The sequence below is a fragment of the Falco biarmicus genome, chromosome 3 (genome assembly GCF_023638135.1).
Source record: "Falco biarmicus isolate bFalBia1 chromosome 3, bFalBia1.pri, whole genome shotgun sequence".
Lineage (NCBI taxonomy): Eukaryota > Metazoa > Chordata > Aves > Falconiformes > Falconidae > Falco > Falco biarmicus.
The window spans coordinates 23,285,183-23,309,234 of NC_079290.1; the positions used below are offsets into that span (position 1 = coordinate 23,285,183).

At 35.2% G+C, this 24,052-nt stretch overlaps 1 protein-coding gene across 3 annotated transcripts in view; it reads left to right on the forward strand.

The window, feature by feature from the left end:
* CSMD3 (CUB and Sushi multiple domains 3) overlaps window positions 1-24,052 on the forward strand; it is a 725,150-nt gene that overhangs the window by 599,058 nt on the left and 102,040 nt on the right. For all 3 annotated transcript variants that reach the window (XM_056333378.1, XM_056333379.1, XM_056333380.1), the window contains 6 exons: window positions 5,039-5,157; window positions 7,764-7,833; window positions 9,579-9,695; window positions 16,174-16,383; window positions 20,144-20,332; window positions 23,790-23,967. In XM_056333378.1, coding sequence (XP_056189353.1) covers window positions 5,039-5,157; window positions 7,764-7,833; window positions 9,579-9,695; window positions 16,174-16,383; window positions 20,144-20,332; window positions 23,790-23,967 — 883 coding nt within the window. The remainder of the gene's footprint in view (window positions 1-5,038; window positions 5,158-7,763; window positions 7,834-9,578; window positions 9,696-16,173; window positions 16,384-20,143; window positions 20,333-23,789; window positions 23,968-24,052) is intronic.

Consider the following 24,052-nt stretch of genomic DNA (forward strand, 5'->3'; position numbering starts at 1 on the left):
TGTCTATAACTAAACATTAATTATAGGTTAGAATTATCCTGCCATTTCCTTGAAATGCAGACACTCTCAGCTGTTTACAGCTTCAGAGGGGAAAAAAGTACAGGAAATTATGAAAACAAAGTAAAATGAGACTGAATCCAGTGAAAGTGAAAATGCATCTGTGTATTCCTATGTGTCCAAATAAATGAAATGTATAATATACTGCCAGTATACAACTTTCACCAGTAAGGAAAGAATTCACAGTATATCATTTAAAGTATTGGTCCATGACAAAAACAGTGTCTATGTATGTGTGTATAGATTTTTACAAGGGTGCATGTGTAAATCTATACAAATGCATTAGATTTTCAGTGAGTGTATAAAGCCATATATGCTGAAAATTTGTGGTTCAGGAAATAATATTGATGTTCCTCAGTAGATGCCTAATTAACCAGTAGCACAGTGAAATATGCTGGTTTACAAGATTAATGATTAATTAACTTTTCATGTACAGGTGGCAGAAATATGTGGTTTAAACATCATATGGACTGTTGTCGTTTAACCCTGGCCGGCAGCTAACTATCACACAGCTGCCCATTCACTCCATGCCTGCAGTGGGATGGGGAATAGAATCAGAAAAAAGTTAAATTTGTAGGTTCAGGTGAAGATAGTCTAACAGGACAGAAAAAAGATGATGATGATGATAATAACAACAGTAATAATAATAATAATAATAAGAAGAAGAAGAATATGAATATACCATGAGCACTTAGTGTGTATTTTGAGTTCTAGGCACCAGCTGTTTCAGTCCATACCATCCATGACCATTACTCCCCACCACTCACTAAGAAAGACATAGTCTATATTGCCTGAGGATTAGAGCAAAGTTTTGTGACTTTTTTTTTTCCCCTCTAATCTGTAGCTTTTTTTTTTTTTTTTTTTTTTTTTTTTTTTTCAAGAAAAGACTATGGAAAATTCTGCATTGGTTTGAATCATGAATTTGAAACAGGAGGTTAAGCTAATGGACAATACTTTCTCATCATTGTTAGAAAGGAAGACAGCAGAAACTGTATCTTGTGTATCTTTTGGGTCTTTGTCTCACAGTTTTCTGCCATGGAGGGAGAAGAATTTTTGTCAGGATTCCAGAACTCATGATACTGCTGTATTTCTACTGAAAATTCTCCAGAAGTGCATTGATCAGAACAGAATTCACTCTTCTTTAGCTGTCCTGGTCATCTCTGACTCTCAGACAACATTTCCTGCTCGAAAAGTTGTGATAATGCTTTTAGATATAGTCAGTAAATGGAAAGTAATGGCCACAGTTTAATGTTAGTGTTTCATACATCTATTTTATTTCACTGGAGCCTATACTGACAGAGGTCATAATGAGAAGCCGGCTAAATTAAAGTCAGTCTTTGAAAAGCACATCAGAGTTAAATATTTATATTAAGCAGTTTTCAAGTGAGTTAGCCATAAACATTTTTTGTTCAATATGTGGTGTATCTTCCAATTTTATTTCATGTATTCTAGGAGACACAGTTCTGAGGGGAAGTGCACCCCTGTTGCCGAAATGATTACTTTTTCATTTCAACAACAGCTTTTTCTAAGGTTTGATTCTGTTTCATTTCCAATATCTCTTTTCATCCTTTATTAATACGTTTTTCACACTGTCCAGTCTGGCTCATCTTTTGAACTGCTAGGAAATACAAATGCATTTTTTAATACAAAAATAAACAAAACAAAAGGAACTTTATTTGTTGAAGAATTTTTTGAGTCTAAGTAAATGATTATTTATCAAAAGGAAATAAGTATTCATATTGCAAAATGGAATAGTAGTTTTATCAATAATCCTTTTTTAGCATATTTTGACTTGTTTGTTGAATCCTTAAATTCTCACTGTAATAATGACATGCAGTTTATGTATTCTAATGGATACCTTAAATATGAAAATATATTGCATTGAACATACGCTGCATCAACTGATGTACATCAGCAAAGAACACCACAGAATGGTCTGTAAAACACTTACGTAAAGTTTATATGTTTTATGCCACTATGAATCTTAATTTAGTCCTCATTTTCTCTTACTAAAGTTTTGCTAGCTAGGTGATTTTTAGGCTGTATATGTAGTGCTAATATTCTTTGAAATTAGTTGAGGTTGTCAAATTGCCTCATACATGATTTCTGTAACATTCAATATATATTTAAAATAAGTAAAAAATGACACACTAATTTTCATTCCAAAATGTAATCCCTAGAAATATTTAAAAGTGTGTAATTCTAACATCATAAATACTAAAACATTTCCATAAAATTACAGTAATAACTTCATTAAATAAAAAGACCTATTACATTAAGACTTGTGTAGTCCCAGAGTGCATTATCCAAAATTTCATTGGCTGGTTTTTTTTATTTAGAGCCTTAGGAGCTGTTGGAGAGGGTGAGACAACATAAAATAGTTTATTTTTCTTTATATACAGTTCTTTTTATCCAAAAATTAGAAGATACTGAAAGCACGTTTTCAGTTAATGTCTATGTTAAAATCTCTTTCTAATGCAATGAAGTTAAAAATCTAAGACATTGTACAGAGATAGTAGTATGGTGCACCACAAATGAGTCAATAAAAACCAGAGTGTGGTTTATGAATACATTTATGGTTTTATCTGAAAAACTCTCATGACATTCTATAGACTCAAGTTCTGAACTAGTCAACTGGGAAGACATCAAACCCTGTTATGTTTCAGTTTTTTGAAAGACATTGTAGACATTCAAACTGTATTTTTTTTTCAAGCATTATTTTATTGGTTGAAGTGGGAACACAATAGGATGAAGACCTGTGATCTGGTTTGAGCTGTTAAGATACCTGCATTTAAATGAACTCATTTCACTTTGCATGGCCTGAGAATTCACATAGTTAGGTTGAGTATTGAAGCTGAAGGTTCAGTAGCTGGAAACTGAAAACTACTAACTAACTGTTCAAAATAGATTATAAGCACTCATCTGTGTAAGCCAAGTACTGCTGTTCTTTTGCATTTGTACTTTGTCAGTAGAGTGGATCACAGTGTAGGTCTCTGAAATGTAAAAAGTGGTTCTAAGCCCGTCAGCACCTTTGCAAAATAAATTTTTTGGTGGTTTTTTAGTTTGTAGTTTTCAAAAAGAAAATAAGAATTTGAAATATAAAAATCATCTGTTATATAGAAATAGGTTGCAAAATACTTGCTTGTATCATTTTGTACATGGCAAATATGTATGGGATCAGTAAGTATATCATCAGTATATACAAAACTTTTATTGTCATAAATGAAGAAACATTACATCCTTTTCTGTGAACCTGCAGAGGAAAGCCCTGAAATAAATCAGTTTTTCAAAGCAGCAACATTCCTTTCCATGCAAAGTGATGCAAGCCACTATTGAATATCATGGAAAATATTTTGTTGCTAAATTTTGTACATTACTTAATAACAAAATATAAAATAATTAAAAAAAAATCACGAAGTTAACAGTGACCAAAAGTAATGATTACAACTGCTCAGTCTGTGGATCTGAAATCAATTTTTTCTGGTTCCCGTTAACAGATTATCTGCAGTAAAAAAAATAGTAATAAAAATAAATAAATATTTTCCTCTCATTACTGTTCTCAGCAGAGAAAATAAGGACTGCAAAAACATTAAGGACATTTTCTCCAATTTAGGATTGAATTACACTTTATAGCAGAAAGGTTTTATTATCATGGTCCTGAGTTTTACTTCTATGAATAAAATGTACATGCCAATGATTTTAGTTCAAACAGTTTTTCCTTCTAATATAGTTTTATATAAAATTTCATGTGTGCAATACATTTTGAAGAATAGGAATTACAACCAGATTATCAGTTTAATGTCTACTTTCTGAATGCTAGACGTTGAGGATTTTTTTTTCATTTTTACAATACAATGTTATTGTAAAATTATGGTAGTGAAAACTATTTTTGATGTACAAAACATATCTTACAGAGAAAAAATAATGTGTATGCTTTATTAATTCCTTAGAATTTGGGTTAGTCTTCAACCTTCCTATAGTATAAAAATATACCATTGCAAATAGTAATTTTTACATAATGTGATTCTTATATGAAATTACCAGTTAAATTAGTAAGTTTTTAAACATGCAGAGGTTGATAATATTTTGAAATAGTACCATTACTGAATCCCACAACATTTCCCTATTACCCTATATACTGATGTCACTTAACAGTCCTGGCTTCACAACTAATTAGGGTGTAATTCTTACAGTAAGCAAAGACAGTAACTGGGTTGCTTTTACTTAATGTTGCACATATTCTTATTTTCCTGGGTCTTTCAGGAATGGATAGATGAATGAGGAAGTGCAATGAAGAGGTACAATGCAATGAAGAAGAATTTGTTTCCCTTTTTGATTACCATAAAAAAAGCATATGGTCTCTTTGCAAACTAGCTTCTATTGTAATCAGAAATTTGAAATATTAGTGTTATAACTCTATAGATACTTCATTAAAAATAGCAGATTAAGTGAAACATGATGTAAATATTTACTCTGTGTGTGTGTGTACATGAATGAAAGAACAGAATCAGACTTGTGAAAGCCTGAAGGCAGGTGAGCAGTTACACTTTGAAGTGTTTTTCCTGGTTTTTGCACTTGATGTGGTATTGACCAGCATCCCCTGGAACAGATGGTGGGAAAGTGGCGGTGCTCCCAGTTTGAGCTAGGCAGGCTATATTTAGGAGTGAGACTGAAGGTTGACATTACTGAGTTTGAGCCAGGAGACAGTGGAAATTTAGAGGAGTCTTCGGAGACTGCAGATTGTTGGGAAGTGTTTGTTGCCACCCTGATTACTTCTTTCCTTTTCCTTTATTCAGAAAAGGTTTTTTACTTTATATAACAGTTGTTCCAAAATAATATGCCACTTCCTTGTCCACAGAGAAACTGCTGGTACCCAAGAGATTCCTAAAACATACCAGTACAGTGTACACAGACACTCTCTGTGAGTCTAAAACTGGATTTTGTGTTCCTTAGTATGTCTAATCTTCTTAATTTTTCACAGCTATAGGTTTGGACTCTTGTCCTGAACCACAGACTCCAAGCAATGGGGTCAAAGTTGGAGACAGGTACATGGTTGGAGATGTGGTGTCTTTCCAGTGCGATCAGGGTTATTCTCTTCAGGTAAGCCAAGTTTCCGATTTCAAATTGTTCCTTTTAGTTCTTTCACATGGTTATGTTTGACTCTGTCAATATGAAATGAACACTGAACTAACTCTTCAGGAGTTGTGAACATGTGATAAGCTTGCAGGACTGGTAGGCTTTTCTGCCAAATATTAAATTAGCAACTATCCAAATACTCCATCAGAAGTGTTTGGCTCTGTGCTTCCTCTGCATTAGTGATTGTAGGCTGTTATCTGTTATTGATGGCATCTTTAGTATTCATAGCTGAGATATGAAGTGTTGGCAAGCTAAGTTAAATCACTTGATGAGCAATTATCAATAGTTCTGTATGTACAGGAGGAAAAAGGTGAGTGAAGAGGGGGAATAAGAGCAAACGAAAGGAAATAATTGTTTTTCTTAGGAAATCAGATAGTGTCAGTTATTTTCTTTCAGTAATTTCTTGGGAATTTTAATGCAATTTTTTTTTCAAAAATGGGTGTGTTTTTGCCAAGCAAATTTGCTATGCTCTTGCATTAGCAAAAGGTATAACTAAAGACAATACAGTGATTGTAAACAGCAATTAATTTACCTCTTTGAGCTATTTAGCATATATAACAAACAGGAATCTGTCTGGCTACAGAAAAGATTGTGAAAATATTTTCCAAAAATTGTACAGTTACAGTGTAGAACTAAATCTAAAATTGAGTGTTGTTTCCACTTGTGGCACTCCCCTAAAGGACTAAGGTTCCAACTGATAAGTTACTATTTTCAACAACTATGGTTTTTGTCATGTGTGACTCTGCAGACTCTACAGTCTCCACTTCCTCTAGCTCTTTGGGAGCTTAAAAAGGGAGAAATCACATTACCTATGCATATTAAAAAGAAAAGTCTTAAAGGGAGAAAACATTTTGTAACATGATTAACTGCTAATTGATTTACTGATACCTTTGGAGTAAAGTGGCAAAAGGATAACTTACCTACCCTTCTTCCTTCATTAATATCGGTCTGGCCTGTAACACATTAATGAGTGTTGGACTAACTAACTGAAGTTTTAAAAATCCTAATACTTTCATTTATTTTACATAATTCTGTGATGACCAAAATACTGGGTTCATATGTAATGCATCAAAAAATAAAAATTGAATTACTTTTTTGACTAAAAGAAAAATAAATAAAGCTGCAGTTTATGTATTGTGATAGAAACCGAATTAACTTGTCTGCTTCCAGATCTCAACTGCCATTTGGATTTGGGACCTGTATTCCAGTTTCCCCTTCAAGACAGAGTTCCTAGTCATGTCTGCAGCCTTATAGCATTTCAAGAATAACTGAAATGTTCTGTGATTGTAGCTCTGACAATGACTATTGAAGTTTACTTGTTATGTTGCCCGATTTTAGCTAGTCGTTCTTGGGAACAACCTGTCAATTGTTTTTTCTTCTTTATTTTAATTTCATAGTTAAATACAAACCTGTGAGCAGACAAGCCACAGTAAATGGTTGGAATAAGGAAAATATTAAGAACATTGGAGCACAGACTGTGGAAACACACATGTAAAACCTCTTCCCTTTGTATTGTTTTTCTGGCTTATGCAGTATGACTTTGCCACTTCAATTTTTTTATTATTATTATTACTTGTTTTTGTTGGTGGTTTGTTTGGTTGGTTGGTTGTTTTCTTCCAATAAGTAGATAAGCATACTGTGAGGAAAGTGTTTATTTTTCTTCTCGGAGAGAAAAAAGAATTGGTTGCAGATTGATTAATAAACTATTCAGTTACCCTGGATCCTTTAGAGATATTCGGTTCCCACAAATGCTACAAGCTCTAAACAGATAAGGAGGTTTAACTTGAAAAACTAACTCTTTTCTTCATATGAATGTTGAACAAACAGACTAAAAGCTACTGATTTTTTTCTGCTAGGTCATCTTAAAGTGTATGCTATATGGTTTTGCAAGATATCCCAAACACAGTTTTCTCTTAAGTTTTCTCATTTTCATGTGCTGTCTCTGGAAAACAATTAAAATTACATGAGACCGATGAACAACACAAAGGGTCATTCTGGTGGGTCATGGAATTTATCTGTAGAAGGTTGCCTTGAAATCATAACACATCTGTTGCAAAGGGACAAATGTAAAGAGATTCCTTAAGTATCTCAGCTTTTGGCAACTTAAGTGAACTGTTTTGAGGGTAAGGACTGCATTTAAAATAGATATGAATTTAAGATGTAAAGTCAATACTGTATAAAGTTTGTATCTTTTTATCATGTGCAACAAATGATGCAAATCAATACTATGTAAATGATGCTTCAGTTAGACCTTCAGTTTCTAGACCCTTTAGCTTATACTAAAGTGGGTATTATAGAATTCAGCTGGATACTGTTACACTGTTAGAAATAATATTAAGGGCATGGCCACAATTATCTAGTGGGTTAACATTCACATAATTAAAATTACAGTCTTTCTGTTGTATTGAAAGCATGATACAATTCACAGTATACAATATAATTGTTATACCTTAATGTTTTTATATATTTGATGATGTTTTAAGTTATAAATATTTTTGTTGCGATATTAATGATATGTCATATATTATATAATTTTATTATATGAATTAGAAAATATTGTGTCATTTTAGGGACATTCACATATCACCTGTATGCCTGGACCAGTTAGAAGATGGAATTATCCTATTCCAATATGTTTAGGTATGTTCAGCTTACATAAACTTCCTCGAATATGCCAGAACGAGAAAACCACAGAACTCAAGAGTTAAACATAAGGGAAGGAATGGGGAGAACTGAAGAACTTAATTGAAAGTGAAGATATTCAAACTAAGCTGAAGCTTTTCAAAGTATGCTGCATAGTTACGTTGGCAAAGCTTTTCTGAAATGTCCAATCAGAAAAAGAATGAATGAAATATGTTCTAGTCAGCATCCATCATCAATTCACTATCAGTGATGAGATCTCTAGAGACCCTTGCAAACATAGTTAATTTATTTATGAATCATTTCGCTGGTATAGTGATGAGTATTATAGAAAATACTAAAATAGAAATAGCATTACATCTTCACCTCTAGTAAGTCCAACATAGGCATGACTGCCCAATTTAAGAAGATACATTGTTTTTCAAATTAAACTGTATTTATGACCATATTAATATTAATGGAAGAAGCACTGGATGCCTGCCAGAAGCCCAAATAAAACATTGAAGTGCACTTAAATATACCCTCTTTACGTAATGAAGAAATGTGAGGGATATAAGACTCTTTCTATTTGCATTCTCTTTCATTGAAGTGCCGTTTTGTTTGGGTTCCTCAACAGTAAAAGTTATCTGTATCTGTAATCTTGAATGTATGGAAAGCAGGATGCAACAGAACTCATTAAAGATTTCGTACTTTGCTTTTCTTCAAAACAGATCATATATCCTCTTGAGCTGCCTCACATAATCCTGTTCTTAATCCTGTGAGGTGTTAAAAACCTCCTACGAGGTACTGAGCTCCCTCAGCTTAGAATTTATAAATATTCAACAAAATTCAGGTATTTGTAAGAATTTTTTCAGGAGTTAGCCTTCAGTTTCCATCATTACATATTAATATATGTTTAGGAAGACTGATAAGATAACTGTGCTGCTCTGCGGTAACTTCTGAAGAGAAAGACGCTGTGCTAAAATTTTGGGGAGGGTATTTTCCTTTTTTCTTTCATATGGTATTAGTTACGATATATATACATATGATATCATTATGATATAGATATGACTTTTAATTGTTTTTCAAAGGTTATAGCAACTATTAATAGGACAAAACTGTTAAAAAAATGTATTTTCTATAATCAATATCTTCAAATCTACTATTGAAGTCTAAGTTACTTTATCGATTGATATCATACCTGAAAAAAATTAAAATTAAGTTAAAATATGGATTCAAATTCTGTAGCTCTGTGTGTGTGTACATTTTCCAAGGCTCTTTATTTTATCTCATTTTTAGAACAGCGGGATACAAATTCAGTTTTTAAAAGGACTCTAGAAATGCTTTTAGTACAGAATTGTTTTAAAATACATTATTACCTTATATTATTCAGATACTCCTTTACAAACTGATATGGATTTGTGTCAGTATTGCTATGAGCTGGTGTGTACTCCTTGCCTGTTCGCATGGGTGGTTTGTACAGACAGAGTGCAGAGTAAACATCTGTTCTCTTTTCAGGTGCATGTGTCTCCCACATTAAAACCTAGTAAGTTCAGAGTAGATACGTATTTTTAAAATGCCTACTTGTAAATTACTTTGTTATAGGTATTTAGTGGTAAAGGAATATTTGTGTATTTTTTAAAATATAAGCCTAGTTATTATTATATTATTAATGTTGGAAGGATCTTCAATATTCTGGATTAATTTTTAGCTCGTTCAACTCCTCTGAAAAAATTGTCTTTGTTTTTTTTGTTTTTTTTTTACAGCACAATGTGGTGGTAGCATGTCAGACTTCAGTGGAGTGATCCTCAGCCCTGGGTTTCCAGGCAACTATCCTAGCAGTTTGGATTGCACATGGACAATAAAGCTGCCTATTGGTTTTGGTATGTGTTCTTTCATGGATTAAACTTGCTGTGGTTTTTATGGATTCAAACCACTGAACATAGATTTTATAAAATTCTGAATACTTATCCTGGGGAAAACAAAGGAATTATAATTAATATAAGGAAATTATCAAAGCCTTAAAAGAAAGATGTAGAATAGAAAAGCTACAAGTTTCTTTGTTTGTTATTTAACATATACTGCAATCTTCTGATAAAGGCAAAATTGTTAGAATAAGTACAATTTTTCTAATTTAACAGACTTCATTTCTCTTTGTGAGGTCATAAACCAAACAAAAATAAATAGCTATCACAAATATTTTAAAGCAAGTCAGTATTAGTTTAGATTAAGTTAAAGCTGCATTTGAATTCATTATTTTATTATTAAGCTTCTTTGCACATCCTAGGTGAACATCAGAGCAGCATAGAAATATTCTTGGAAGGGACTTCTAGAAGCTTCCCACTCAAATTTGTCAAGCTTCCCACTCAAAGTGAAATTGTCAGTAACATCAGCTCAAGTCCACTATGGCAGGTCCTTCTTAGCAGGGCTGCTGCCCTAATAATTCCCAGCCCGTCCCAACAGAAAAGGATGTTGTGCTCCAGATGCAGAACTTCACATTTTTACTTGTGCAAATGTTTAAGAAGGGTCTTTTCACTCAGTCCTCAAGTTTTTCAGTGTTTCTCTGGACTGAAGTTGTGACATTTAGTATCTCATCCACACCTCCTAATTTAGTGTTCTCCATCTATTTGTTGAGAATGCAATGTCATCATCCAGGCCTCTCCTGAAGACATTGAATAGTGTAAGCTCCCATACCATCCCAGGGAATATTGTGCTTGTTACTGGCTACCAACCAGATGTTGGATGACTAATTATGGCCCTTGGAGCCTTGAAGTTCTGTTAATTTTTAAACTACTACTTTTCCATTCATCAAGCTCATATATGTTCAGCTTCCACAGGAGAATGCAATAGAAGACTAATCCAAAAGCCATAGCAGACTGGAAGTATATTATATCCACCCTTCTCCCTGTGTCAGTTTAATCATAGAAGGAAACATAGGTTGATTAACCGTGATTTTCTGTTAGTAAATCCATGTTCACTGCTCCTGAGTCCTTTTTTGTCTTTCTTGTGTTTGGAAGTTGCATAATCTTTCCATGGAATGCAGTGAACCTGCAGTTGCCATTGCCCAGGTCCTTTTTCTTTTCTTAAAGGTGGATATAGCTTCAGGCTTTTTTCTGGTGACCTGAACTTCTCTTGGCTAACCCATTGGCTAATCCCTTGAGCAGCTTTCAGTGGATCCTATATATCTATCATTGCAAAATCTTTATTCAAAGCTAGCCAGTACAATTGTCCTATCTAACTTTTTACACTCGTGGCACTTTTGTAGAAGCACGTGCACTTGATTATTTTTTCTTTATATGCTAGTTAAATGGCATGCTTTTTTTTCAGATGTACCTCACTTCTCTATTTTATACTTGCCATCTTCTGCCATATTCTTTGCTCGATGATATAGAATTTCAGGGTCTTCCAAGTAAGTGAAGGTGACATCCAAATAGTTTTCCCTTCTCCATGTGTTCAGATTCTTTCTCTCCTCTTCTTAAAATCACTTCTGTGATCTTTTATAATATACTTCCCATGAGCCTGGTTGATTTCTGATTTAAATGAAAGCCAATTGTTCTGCATGGGTTGTTTTAATTTGAAGAATATTAAACACTCAGTAATATTGACTTAACAGAATCTATCTGTGGAAAATACATTATGTCAACATAGGGATTTCCGTATAGAGACCATTCTTTATGTTTGCATTTTGTTCAAAAGGCACAAGATTCAAGTCAATAATTGATTTTATTGTATTAGTATTTTATAGAAGTAGCATCAACATTTTAATTTTGCCATTGCCTGAATTTTAGACAGCTTCTAGTGTTTCATCATGAGTCATAATGCTGTTTAGAATCTTCAGATCCCAAGCAGATCCCTGTTAGTTGTGTTATCACAGAAAATATTAGCATTAGTAGGTACATCATCCCTGGGTCAAAGCTATAGAGGAAAAGGATATTCAGATCTATAAGGGAACAGGATACTTTGCTAGATGGTTCCGAAGTAATTTGGCAATAAAGAAGAAGTAATAAAAATCTGGAATATTGATTCAATTTCAAATTCCATGAAATGGTGTGTTCAACTGCACACAGAAACTGCTCTTTTTATCCCAAATACTTTACCTTTTGCATCTTGCCTCACTTTAATGCTATCCTGACTCTTTTCAAATACTGAGGCCTTACTCCAATCCTTTTTCTTTGCTTGCATTCTCCCAGGCTTCTGTTTCCATTGCTCACTCTGCATCCAATAATTCCAATTTGGCTTTTCAGACTCCTATTTAAACTTCATATTAACATACTATCTAATTTCACTTCCATTAGGAAGGAAATTAAACTATCAAAGTTTTGGAAACAGTTTTTTTGGATTAAAAAAATAAGTTTAGCTCCACCAAAATGAATAGTTCTGCACTGCTTTGTACCAACTGACCTTTTTCACTGGATTTGTGAACTGTTTTCCACTTCATGTATAGGAAAACTAAATGCTCCTTTTTCTAGAAGAAGACTAAAACTGCACAGATTGAAATGTGCTTGACATTTTTGACCTAAATAGGATATGATTAAACCTGAATTGGAAATTAAAGTAAAATTTCATTGTAAAGGTGAGAAAAAAAAGTGACATTTGAAAAAGCAATGGCTAAAACTGGTTTTAGTGATGCTATGGTCCTAGTCCAGTGGAAGGACATACATCTAACTCTTCTAAGTAGTAAATAGAAAAACTCAGAAACACCATCACAGGAACCTACTATAGGCTTTCACTTATTTAAATGTCTCTAACAAGATTTTATCCCAATTAAAATTCACAGATCATAAGCTTTTCCACTTTATGTTAGCTAATGGTGTAATCTAACCCAATGACACTGTTGATTTGCAGTCAACTTAGAAGGTTACTTTATATGATTTATTGCTATTCTTTCCAAGATTTATGGTTAGATCTTATATATAAATATATGAAATACTCATTCCACAGGGGTTTCCAAACTGCAAAAAGCCTCAGAAAAAAACAGTCTAGCAAGCGGAAGTCTGAGACAAACAGAGGCAGGTGCTACAGGCTAAGCAAAGACTGAATACTTTGGAAGACTGATATGGTTCAGTACTTGTAGTGAAAGACTGTAGAGTACAGAGAACAGAATGATGGGCAAAAATATATTAGAGCCATTTTTGTATTGAACAGAGTGAGTGAAAAAGAAAAAATTGATAGCATGAGTTGGCAGGTATTAGTGGCAGCTTAAACTTTGGACAAGTGCTTGGCTCAGAGGATCAAATAAAAGGCCAAGCCTACAAATATAATGGATAGAGAAAGAGCAAAGTTTGAATATAACTGGATTCTCTGTGTAGGAAATATTTGGAAAGCTGGCAAAGTAGAAGAATGACATAAACAAAGGCTTTTGTATCACAGAGAGAGAGACAGAAATGATCATGGTAACACTAATATAATTATGCGCCAACCTTTTTTCCAACTATAAACTTTACATGGTGTCTGGGGAAAAAGCTCTAAAAGACAGTGACAAACACTATTTAGCTATTACAGTTTAGGAGTTACAAAATTATTCATGAATTTTCAATAATTAATCTGACATTATATCTTTTCCTTTCAATTTTATAAAACAACATGTTGATTGTCTTTGCCAGAAACACCAGTGGGACTCAATCATCTTCTTAATGAAAGTACTCCATTATCATTCCATAGTTGCACTAGCTCCAGACAAAATACAAATCCTACTTTGTTGTAAGTTAAATAGAATTATGTATAAACAGGAAAATGTTTAAAAAGCCCTATAACTACTCAACTGCTGAGCATTTTCTTCTCCTGCCACACACCTGGTTAGGAGAGGTAACTTGCTAATGGACAGTAAGCTACCTTCCTGTTCCTTACTGAACCAAATAATCAAAAATTTCTGTTGGCAAGGTCATCATATGCCACAGTGTGTGTATGAGCATTAAATAATTGAACTGTATGTTTAATGGGAGAGGTAGTCATGAATGATGGTTAGATAATATAATTTACATTTTTTGTGACTCAAAAATAATATATATGTTAAGTGATGTAAGGAGTGTGGCTAACTCCTGCAGCCACTCCGGCTGAGGACCCTCCTGCCCAGCCACCGGAGCCCAGGGACACCAGGTCTCTGCCCAGGCTGAGGCACATGGATGCCACCTTCCCATCTGCAGTTTCAGACAGTAATGAAGCTGAGCACAGACACACACATGAGGGACACTGACATGGCTGGTCACACAGGCTGCCACAGGGAAGGTGCTGCCTTCAGCAGCTCCTACATACAGGACTCACATAAATAAAACACAAGCACAGGCAGCCAAGTCCCGTCCACCTCTTGGGCTGGCAGAGACAGAAGGTCACTAGTGCAGGCACACATGCACATTCTCTAGGTTCACAAGCACACATACATTTGCAGATGCCTTGAGTGTCCACGTGGCACCTTTGTCTGGATCTTGGGCCCCCTTGCCCGCTCCACAGGTCCCCTACTTGCTGGCTGGCTGGTCCAGTTTGATGCTTGCTGCAAAAAGACAACACTCACACACTCAACCCTTATGCACTCCACATTTGCAAGTCCTCCTGGGTGTACCAGCACGGACCCTGCCTGCCTGGTATCCTGGCTTGGAACCAAGGCCTTCCTACTCACCAGCTAGTCCAATCTGAAGTTCACTAACAGATGACAGATGTGTGCCCCTTACACACACCAGGACTGAAGATGATACTCCTCCCCCTAGCAGCCAGCACCAGGCACACAGGCTGTGACCCACAGTTCCACTCCAGCTGCCAACACTGAGCTCCTCACTCACACAGGTCCCCCCAGTACCTGATTTTGAGAACACACACTGTTCCCTCCCCTGTGGATGGAAGTTAAGGACCCTCACATGCATTTCAGGCTGGGGGTGCCAATGCTGCTGCTCTGACTCCAGTGACTGGCACCCAGTCCACTCATACCAGTTCCCCCACTGGCTGGCATTCTGGGACCAAGGTCTGTTGGACTCTCCCTAGATCCAGAGAGCTATGGCCCCTCGCTCACTCTGGTGGCTGCCACCACAGGCCACATGCCCACATGCCTTATCTGACTCCAGTAGCTGGCACCAAATTCTACTCACAGATTTGGGTCTCGCCAGTAGATGTCCTTGCACCACACATACACACAGGGTAGAGACAGATCACACAGAGAGGTAGTTAAGAAAAGATTTAGTAAGAAGATCTGAGTAATCAGGTGAGGGGCTCAGACAGACAGACATATTGACTGGCCCCATTTTACCCACAACCAGCCCCTTTTATGCCCTTTTCTGCCTACACCTGTCTTTGTTCCTTCCTGCTGTCCTATCCGCTGCATGTCCCCTCAGGGGCTTGTCTATCAGTTCCTGCACCCCTCCCGGTATGAGGGTCCCCTGGCTTGACAGTTTTATGGTTGCAAAGCCTAGGTTGATCTTCCTGGAAGTTGCACCTGTAGTTTCTTGATAGCCTATCAATTCATGTGACTAGCAAGGTTTGTTTCTTGACATTGGCTCCATGTTTGCTTTGTGAAGTCTGTGTCTTGGTATATTTTGGTTTCCAGTTTTCCCTTTCTCTATTGGTTTTGCAATTTATAAAGTACTTGATCAGATAACCATGCTAGAATAAAAATTCTCACATTCTCACTTGACCTCATCAATTATTGTGATTGACTAGGCCTGGCTCCCATCGCTGTCCCTCAGGTTGGTGACCCTGTATGTTCTTGTTTATATCTTCCTCCTTTTCTTATTTTCCCTTGCTTCAATGAAAAATGTCTTTGGCCAGATACCCTTAAAGGAGCAGGCGCTCTCTTTCAGCATACCTTTACAATATATATAATCCATACTATATGCATATTTTTACTGTGCCTCATTATTTTATATATATATATATATACATATTGTTTTAATATGTTTAAGCCAAGAGAGATCAGTTTATGTGCAAGTGAAATGCAGCTATCTCTGGGGTAGTATTCTGTCACTGAGTTTTTTTCCAGGTGTGGATGCAAAGCATTTTTTTCTTTTAATACAGAGACTATTTTATGCAATTGAAAACAGGAAAGCTTTAACTAAATTGAATGTTTTCAAGGTTCAGAACTGAATTTGCCCTAAATACATAAATAAAGTTCGCCAAAAAGTAACATATAAAGAACCTACAGTTCAATGCTTTGGATCATGTTAGAATTTCAGCGTTAGCATTTCTTACTTCAGAGTTAGTAATGCATGAGGAAAAAGAATGCTTCTAACTGAATTCCATGAATGCATCTGGGAGTGTAACAAACGCATTTCCACTGGTTACATTATTTTCTGATATTATCAGTGTAAAATGTACATACTTTATTTTCCCTCCTGGTATTGATACTGGTGGCTTTTATTTACTGATGATGTTTTTCAGGTGTCCATTTGCAATTTGTGAATTTCTCAACGGAGACCATACATGATTACTTAGAAGTCAGGAGCGGATCTACAGAAACTAGCACTGTTATTGGGAGACTAAGTGGCCCTCAGCTACCAGCCTCTCTGTTCAGCACAACTCATGAAACCAGCTTATACTTTCACAGCGATTACTCACAGAACAAACAAGGATTTCATATTGTATATCAAGGTGAGATTTTGACTTTCTTATGTGAGAACAAGGTGGCTATTGAAGGTTAATTCTTTTTTTGGCATTCCTAAAAGATAAATATGAAATAAAAGATTTCATGTCTTTCAAACCAAAGTGTTATGCATTGAGATCAAACAGAAGAATGAAGAAAAATAAGATGAAAAAGGAAAAATAATTGCCTATTCACTTTAAAAAGCAGTTCAAATGTAGGCAAACAGATAATTGCCCATACCTGAATTTGGCTGGCATATTAATTTACATTGCATGGCTTTACAAAGTAAGCATCTCTTTTGTTCGATCTTTAAAAGCATATGGGTATCTCAAATTTGTGTCAGGTTCTAGAAGGGAAAGATCTAAATATTGTTTTACAGTACTGGATCAATGTAGGCTAGTACAGAATAATGCCAATCCAGAAATCTCCAAATCAATTTTATTTCATATTTCACAGTTGCCCTGGAAGGTTCTTGTTCTGTTTGTTCTACCCAAATAGGTCATGCTGAGCTGGAGAAGACTGCAAGATCATAATTCTTTTTATACAATTGCAGAATCATTTAAAAGGGATTAGATGACCACTGTTCACAGAAAAAGGTCAAATGTGTATTTTAAACTATACCTGTTTTCATGATATGAATAACATCAAAGGATGATTTAAAGAGGTTTTACTTTATAGCAGTCTCCTATTACTCGGTAGTAACAAGGGCAAATTGACTTGAACTCTGTAACATTCTGAATGTGAGCCACTGTAAAAAGTGTTAGCTTTTTAAAGAAAAAGTCAATTTATGACTTAAATTGCCTGGGAAGATTTTCACTTTTTATGTGGAAAATGACACAATTTGTAAGAGTAAGGGAACTTAACATCTACTGCTAAGAAGGGCAGTAAAAGACTTAAGAGCATATATTATTACTGCTATTAATAGTAACAGTACTAATTTTTGGTGTGTTGTTATGTGTCAGATAACTAAAAAAAAAGTTCCTGTCCGTTTTTAACCACATACAAGAGAACTGTCTCTTTCAATCATATACAATCTGTGGTTCTGATTTTGCAGAATTGCATACTGTATTTTTTCTCAGTTCTGTAATAAGAAATCAGTGTTTCAAATCTTCTTGGAAAAGTTTACCAAGATGTGTAAGAGACACTTATTTTCAAATCTTACTTGTTTGCTATAAAATATTTGATATTCATATTTTATTATAGAGCCTTGTAATTCTTCTGAGAAAAACAAAACCATAGACAGGATTATTTCTCCTCTTCCTTAAATACGGGAATGTAAAAATAACCCCTATTGGATCAGAAAATTTCTCCATTTAGCTCAGTATAGTATCTCTAAATGGCAAAAGGAAATGCTACTTAGCAGCACAGAAGCCTAGCTATGTTTTTTTTGTACTCTCCCAGCATCCATAGTTGTTGCAAGACTCCTAATTCCATTACTGTGGATTTGATGGCATTTTCACATTCAGCCTTTCCACTGTCTTTATGACTTTTGTGAACTTCAATCATATCATCTCCAATTCTCTAAACAAGAAACCACGTTTAGCTGTGGGCTCAGTAATGTTATTCATTATTATAGGCTGTATCATATTATCAGATGTAGAAGTCAGACTTGCTGGTCTGTAATTTCATAGATCCCCTCTAAAGATAGATGTGATTTACAGTGGGAAATCACCACTCCTCTAAATCAGATCTGGAAATGATATGATACACATCTTGGTTCAGCAGCTTTTCTGGGTGAAAGCCATCTGCTCCTGGTCCTTTGCTTTACCCATTTAGAGTAGTACTTCTGTATTTATTTCAAATTGATCTAGTACCTTAGACCTGCAAAATAAAAGCACCATATCTTGTTTGGAAATCTCTATACCATCTTCAGCAGTAAAGATGGATACAAAGAATTTACTGAGTTTTTCTTTCTATGGCATCCTAATCCCCAAGTCCTTTGATCCCACTAGTGCCCTAACTGACTTCTTGCATCTGATGTTGTCAAATATTTTTTTTTGATCAGCTGAGACATCTCAAGACATTTTTCAAATTATTTTTGCTGTCTTTATGTTCTAATTAAATTTGACCTGCTGTGTTTTATGACTTTTTGGAAAGGCAGACTTTCATTGTTTAAATGCCAACCTTTTCCCTATTGTAGCTTCTTTAACTTTCCTACTGAACTACACAGGCATTTTTCTGAACTGCTGTAGTGTGGTTTTTTGCTGAACTGTGGAATGCGTTTTACCTGGTCTTTAAAGTAGTGTCAGTTAAGAGATTCCAATCTGCATTGCCTCATTTTTGTATAATTTCCTTTCCAGAAAATTGAATACCCCTGTGCTGGGTTTATTTGACTTGCTCCCTCCCAGTACAACGAAACTGCATTATGACTGCTATTATGGAGCAGCTCTCCCATGAATACTTGTTGAACTAAGGCTTGAGTACCAAGCTGGTTCAAATCTAAAATAAGATCTTTTTTTGTGGGCTCTCAGACTGCTTGTTCTAGGGACCAATTATTTCCTGCATTCAAAATCTTACTTGTTCAAGTCATCCTGGTGAGGTGGATATTTGGGTATTCCGTTACGGCTACCTGTCATATTTTTGCAGCTTCTCTAATTTTGCTTAACATTTCCTACTGACTATCATTTTCCTGTTTAGATGTTTGTAGAAGCAGCTCAGTACTGCACTTGTATTTCTGGAGTTTTAATTTCTACCTATGAGTATTCTATAATACTTTATTCTGGAAATATTTCTCTTGTATGGCACTTAATATTTCTAAATAGCAATGCTGCTTTTCCACCTGGAAGTCTCTGCCCTCTCAGTCTTGGAAAGGTGGTCACCTGGCAACACTGCATCCTTCTGCTGTCTGCCATGCCTTTCATGTCAGGGCAGTTTGTTGGCTCAAGCATTCTATATTCCACCTCTTGTGGTGTTTTAGGCTCCTGTATTGGTGTGAAGGGAGTTCTTAGTTTGGCCCCTCTTCTGTTCCTTAATACTGTATGCATCACTCAACATTCAGTTGCTTTTCCTATTTATTGTAATTCTGCTGTTTGTCTTCTGCACTGTTTTGAGAGGTGCATTGGCTGTTAGCGTTCTCCCTGTCATGACATCACATCAGTCTTCTGTACCTGCTAGTTTTTTCCCATTCTTCTAGTTTAGATACTCTTCTACAGCCTTTTTAATTTTCATTGTCAGCAGCTTGGATCTATTTTGATTAGGGTGTACTTGAGGGTGCACTTGGAAGCAATTTGCAGTCTTAAAAAGCTGGTCAGTGGCTTCCCTTTTTGCAGATCTAAGTGGAGAAAACAAAAAGTCTAAATTCCTTTCTACTCTTTTCTTCTCTAGTGCACTATTTCTATACTTACTAAAATTAAAAGATAAAGTTAAAGAAGCTAGTCTCATTTTTGGCTTTATGGACTCTATTCCAAAAACCTGTAGGGTAGGGTGCTGGGTGTTTATTTGTTTGTTTACACACACACATGCACACACATTATCAAAATGTAAAGAACATAAGATCATTTAAACTTTGGTTGCAGTATTATGTTTTCCTTATGAGATTTGGAATTGGAAATTAATTTTTATATGTATTTCCCCAGAATTGCTGTTTCACTGTGTTTCTTTGGAGTAGGGCGAACAATTTTGAATGTCACCATGACAGAACTTAAGACATATGGAATGGTCATTATTTTTTAATTTTATTCTAATTAAAAGCTTTTATTTTTTTAAATAACAAAAATTTGTATTTTAGGGGTGTCCCCCCCCTTATTATTACTTATTTATTTCTTCCAGCTTATCAGCTACAAAGCTGTCCTGACCCTCGACCATTTCGTAATGGTTTTGTTATTGGGAATGACTTTACTGTGGGACAAACTATTTCATTTGAGTGTTTTCCTGGCTACACATTAATTGGAAATTCAGCTCTGACTTGTCTTCATGGCATCAGCCGTAACTGGAATCATCCTCTCCCTAGATGTGAAGGTATGTTCTGGCTGACCTGTGAGTGCTTCATTATTTGTAAGTCTTTCTAAGGACTGTTAACTGAAATCATTTGAGCTTTTCAGTTTATAGAGACCTGTATTTTTATATTGTGATTCTTTGCAGAGGAAGTATTCAATTTTGCATGTGGAAATTTTTGCAGAGAAGCTGAAATGTTTCATGGAAATATAAAATCTCTGAAAACTTACCTAAGATAATAATTTGGATGGTTAGGCTTAAGGTCTGGAATGTGGAGACCCATGCTGCTTTTTAATCTTGGTGGTGCTACTTGCACTTGCTCTGCACTTGATCAAGAAAAAAGGATTCAAAAATTGAATTTCCCAACTCTGCCCATGTATGTTCTGTCTTATGGGTTAGAAAGAAATGTCAAAGGTGACATAAAGTGCAGTTGTCCTTCAGTCAGTGCTATGTGAAGTCCTTTGTACATACATTTTTTGGTAATGGGATTTTTTTTTAAATTGCATTTTTTAACCTTTCACATTTTTTTTTACACTGATATGCTTGCAACAGGTAAGCAGATTAAAGGAACTGTGGCTTGCACATAGCTGAAATTTTAAGGAGACAGAATGAATTATATGATGATTCTGTAGAGGTGTTTGTCTTATCCCTAGCTATGCTGAAAGGAACCTGTACCTAAGCAGCAGGCCAAAGTCAGTTGTTTAGTGTCATCAAACTCTGAAACAGACAAGGATGGATATTTTGGTAAAATGGAAATATCTTTCAGAGAGAACTGTGCACTGCAGAACTTATTTGTAGAACTGAGGACTGAATTTTTTTCCATATGAAATAATTACTTGCTTCTGGAAGATCCACGCTTGTCACAGTTGTGGCAACATTCAGACAGCAATTAAGTTATTGACTGTAAAATTCCCTATATGCCTAAACATGGGTTTCCACAAAGACAAGATCTGTACAAGGCATTGGGTGCCCACTTTCATGTGCTGTAAAGACCCTCCAAGTTTCAGGAGGGGTATTCAGGACCTTGATTAAAGGCCTAACTTACATCTGTATTGAATGTTAAAAACTCAGTATTAAGAATGGGATTCTCAATATCAAGGAAGTTGAAGAGGAATGCCTGAGGGGGAAAAAAATCCCCACCCACAGAAAATAAGTCACCTTCTTTTCTGTTTTTTTTGCATTGTATTCTGAATCATCTTTAAGTACTTAAATTAGAAGCCTCATTACTCAAAATTCCTTTTGGAATCAATGAGCCACAGGCATTTGAGGGGGATGTGGTAGCTAAATTAAGACCTATCTGATACTGAATTCAGAAGAAGCAGCCTTATCATATAAAAGAGAGGTGACACCTAAACTGTCTGTATTTTGAAAGGGGAAGAAGTTAATTCATCACAAGTAAGTTTAAACCCCCATTTTCTGGGTCCTGAAGGAATATTAATGGTTCATGTCTTAACTGCTAAACAACTTAGCTTTTCCCTGTTACGTAGTTTTAGCATTATTTTCTGTGCCTTAGAATCAAGAAAAATAATTTACTGAATTAAGTGATTCTGGGTTTTTTTAATTACCTTACTGGAACTTGGAATTTAATCGGTAAATTCTAAGATGCCCGGATCATGTTACTTTTCTCAGTATCACTTTTTTCTGAAGTTCCTGAGCAGTGGCTGGAAGTTCTTTTTTTCTACTTAATGTGATATGAAAAGATGAAGATAAAAAAATCAACTGAATTATAATAGAGCTCTAATGTGTGCTGTGCTGTATGATTACAGACTGCCGACATTACTCAGCTCCCAGAGAAGTTTCTTAAATTACATGGGGTTTTGTGCAACTGTTTACTTTGGTATTTTTAGTAAACAGTTTTTGACATTTTTATATGCTACTGATGTTTTTGAGTTTGGGTTTGTTTTTTTTTTCTTTATTCTTGAAGGAAAAAGATAATTAGTTATCTCCTAGTTGTACTTGGTATGATTTGAGATAAAGGCCTTGTGTTCAAAAGCATTAAAATGAAGTGGGCTTTTTTGTATATGTATATGTGCCGGAAACGTACAGTATGTTATAAATTTGTTTTTGCTTTAATATCTTTATTGTAAGACAGCATATGCTAAGGCTTGTTTAATGCCTCAAAATTCTTGAAGCAGACAATCTGAATCAAGTATCACTAAACGTGCTTCATGTTTTAACAGTTTTGTTCTCTTCTCCTTGCACCCTCATGCACCTAAAATCCCTCTGACCTGTGCTCAGCACCATCTAACACTCTGTGACCCTTCTTAACTCATCTCCCTTGCTTTCATCTATTTGGAATCTGTTCCCTCTTCTTTTCCAAGAAATCTCATTGCCTGACAGTCATCAGCCCATGTCCTCACTCCCCTAAGATGCTGCTGTAAAATCAATTCTGTCTGCACTGCTCAAAAACCCTTGCGTTAAAGAAACACAGTTTACCAGCTGTTAAGTCTGAATGGATGAAGTGTGACTAGGAAAGTCTTGCCCTACAGCTCAGCACCAAAGTATACATATAAACTATAACACATGCTTTACATAAATATGAACAATGCATAACTCCTATATATCAAATTTATATGACCAACAAGATGTTCTCTGGTTAGAGGTTCTTGAATATATTTTATGGAGTCTGGGTTGCCATTTCATGCCTGTTTGGGCTGGAGTGGGGAGGAATGTATGCAAAATAAAGCAAATTATACAGTTTTAAGCTTTGGTCACTTTTCTAGAACTGGGCTTCTATGACATAATTTCTTTTCTTTAGTAACAGGTTGTGTCATATTCAACATGCATCTGAAACCTCTGTGGAGAAAATCATATAGTTTTGACTAATAGTTTTCCTGAAATGCATAGTTATGAAAATCCAAAATCTGTATGGTCAGTCTTATACTGTATGGTGTCCAAAATTAGTGCACTTCAACAAGAATTGCAGAAAGAACTCTTACTTTGTCTATCAGAATTCATCTCAGGAAATATAAAATTGCTATTCATACTGTTGCACACAACATTTTCATTTTCAAATTCCCATCTAATTTGATTCTAATGTTTACCACCCATTAAATTAAGATATCTCTTCTCTGACCTGATGATTTTCATTGCTACTTGCTTGTGACAATAAATGAAAGGAATGAATGTGTTTCCCTGCTAATTTGTAGGTAGCGTTTACACAAAGCTGTAACAAAGCGGTTTTCAATTGTGCAGGGAATAATTTAACCCAACATCTCAATATTACTTTTGATCCAGTTGTGATAATATTTATGACATCAGAATTAATTCTTAAAAAAAAAAAAAAAAAAATGTCCAGTAATGTCAAAATAGACTCATGACTCTGCAAAATTCTCCATAAATTCTGTTTTCTGTACATAACAATGGTTTTACATAATGTGATTATAGTGTACCAAATGTGTTTAAAAATATGGCTTTTACGTGGTCTAAGTAGAATGCAACAAGCGTCTAATGTTTTATAAAAATAATATCGTTTTTATAGCTCTCTGTGGAGGAAATATAACTGCGATGAATGGCACGATATACTCTCCAGGATACCCTGATGAGTATCCAAACTTTCAAGACTGCTTCTGGCTTGTAAGAGTACCACCTGGGAATGGAATCTACATCAATTTCACAGTTCTCCAAACAGAGCCAATATATGATTTCATAACTGTTTGGTAAGAAAATACTTTTGGTATTTATTTCACCTCCATGTGACACTATGCAACACAGTATGAATTAAAAAGTGTAGTCTGTGATTTT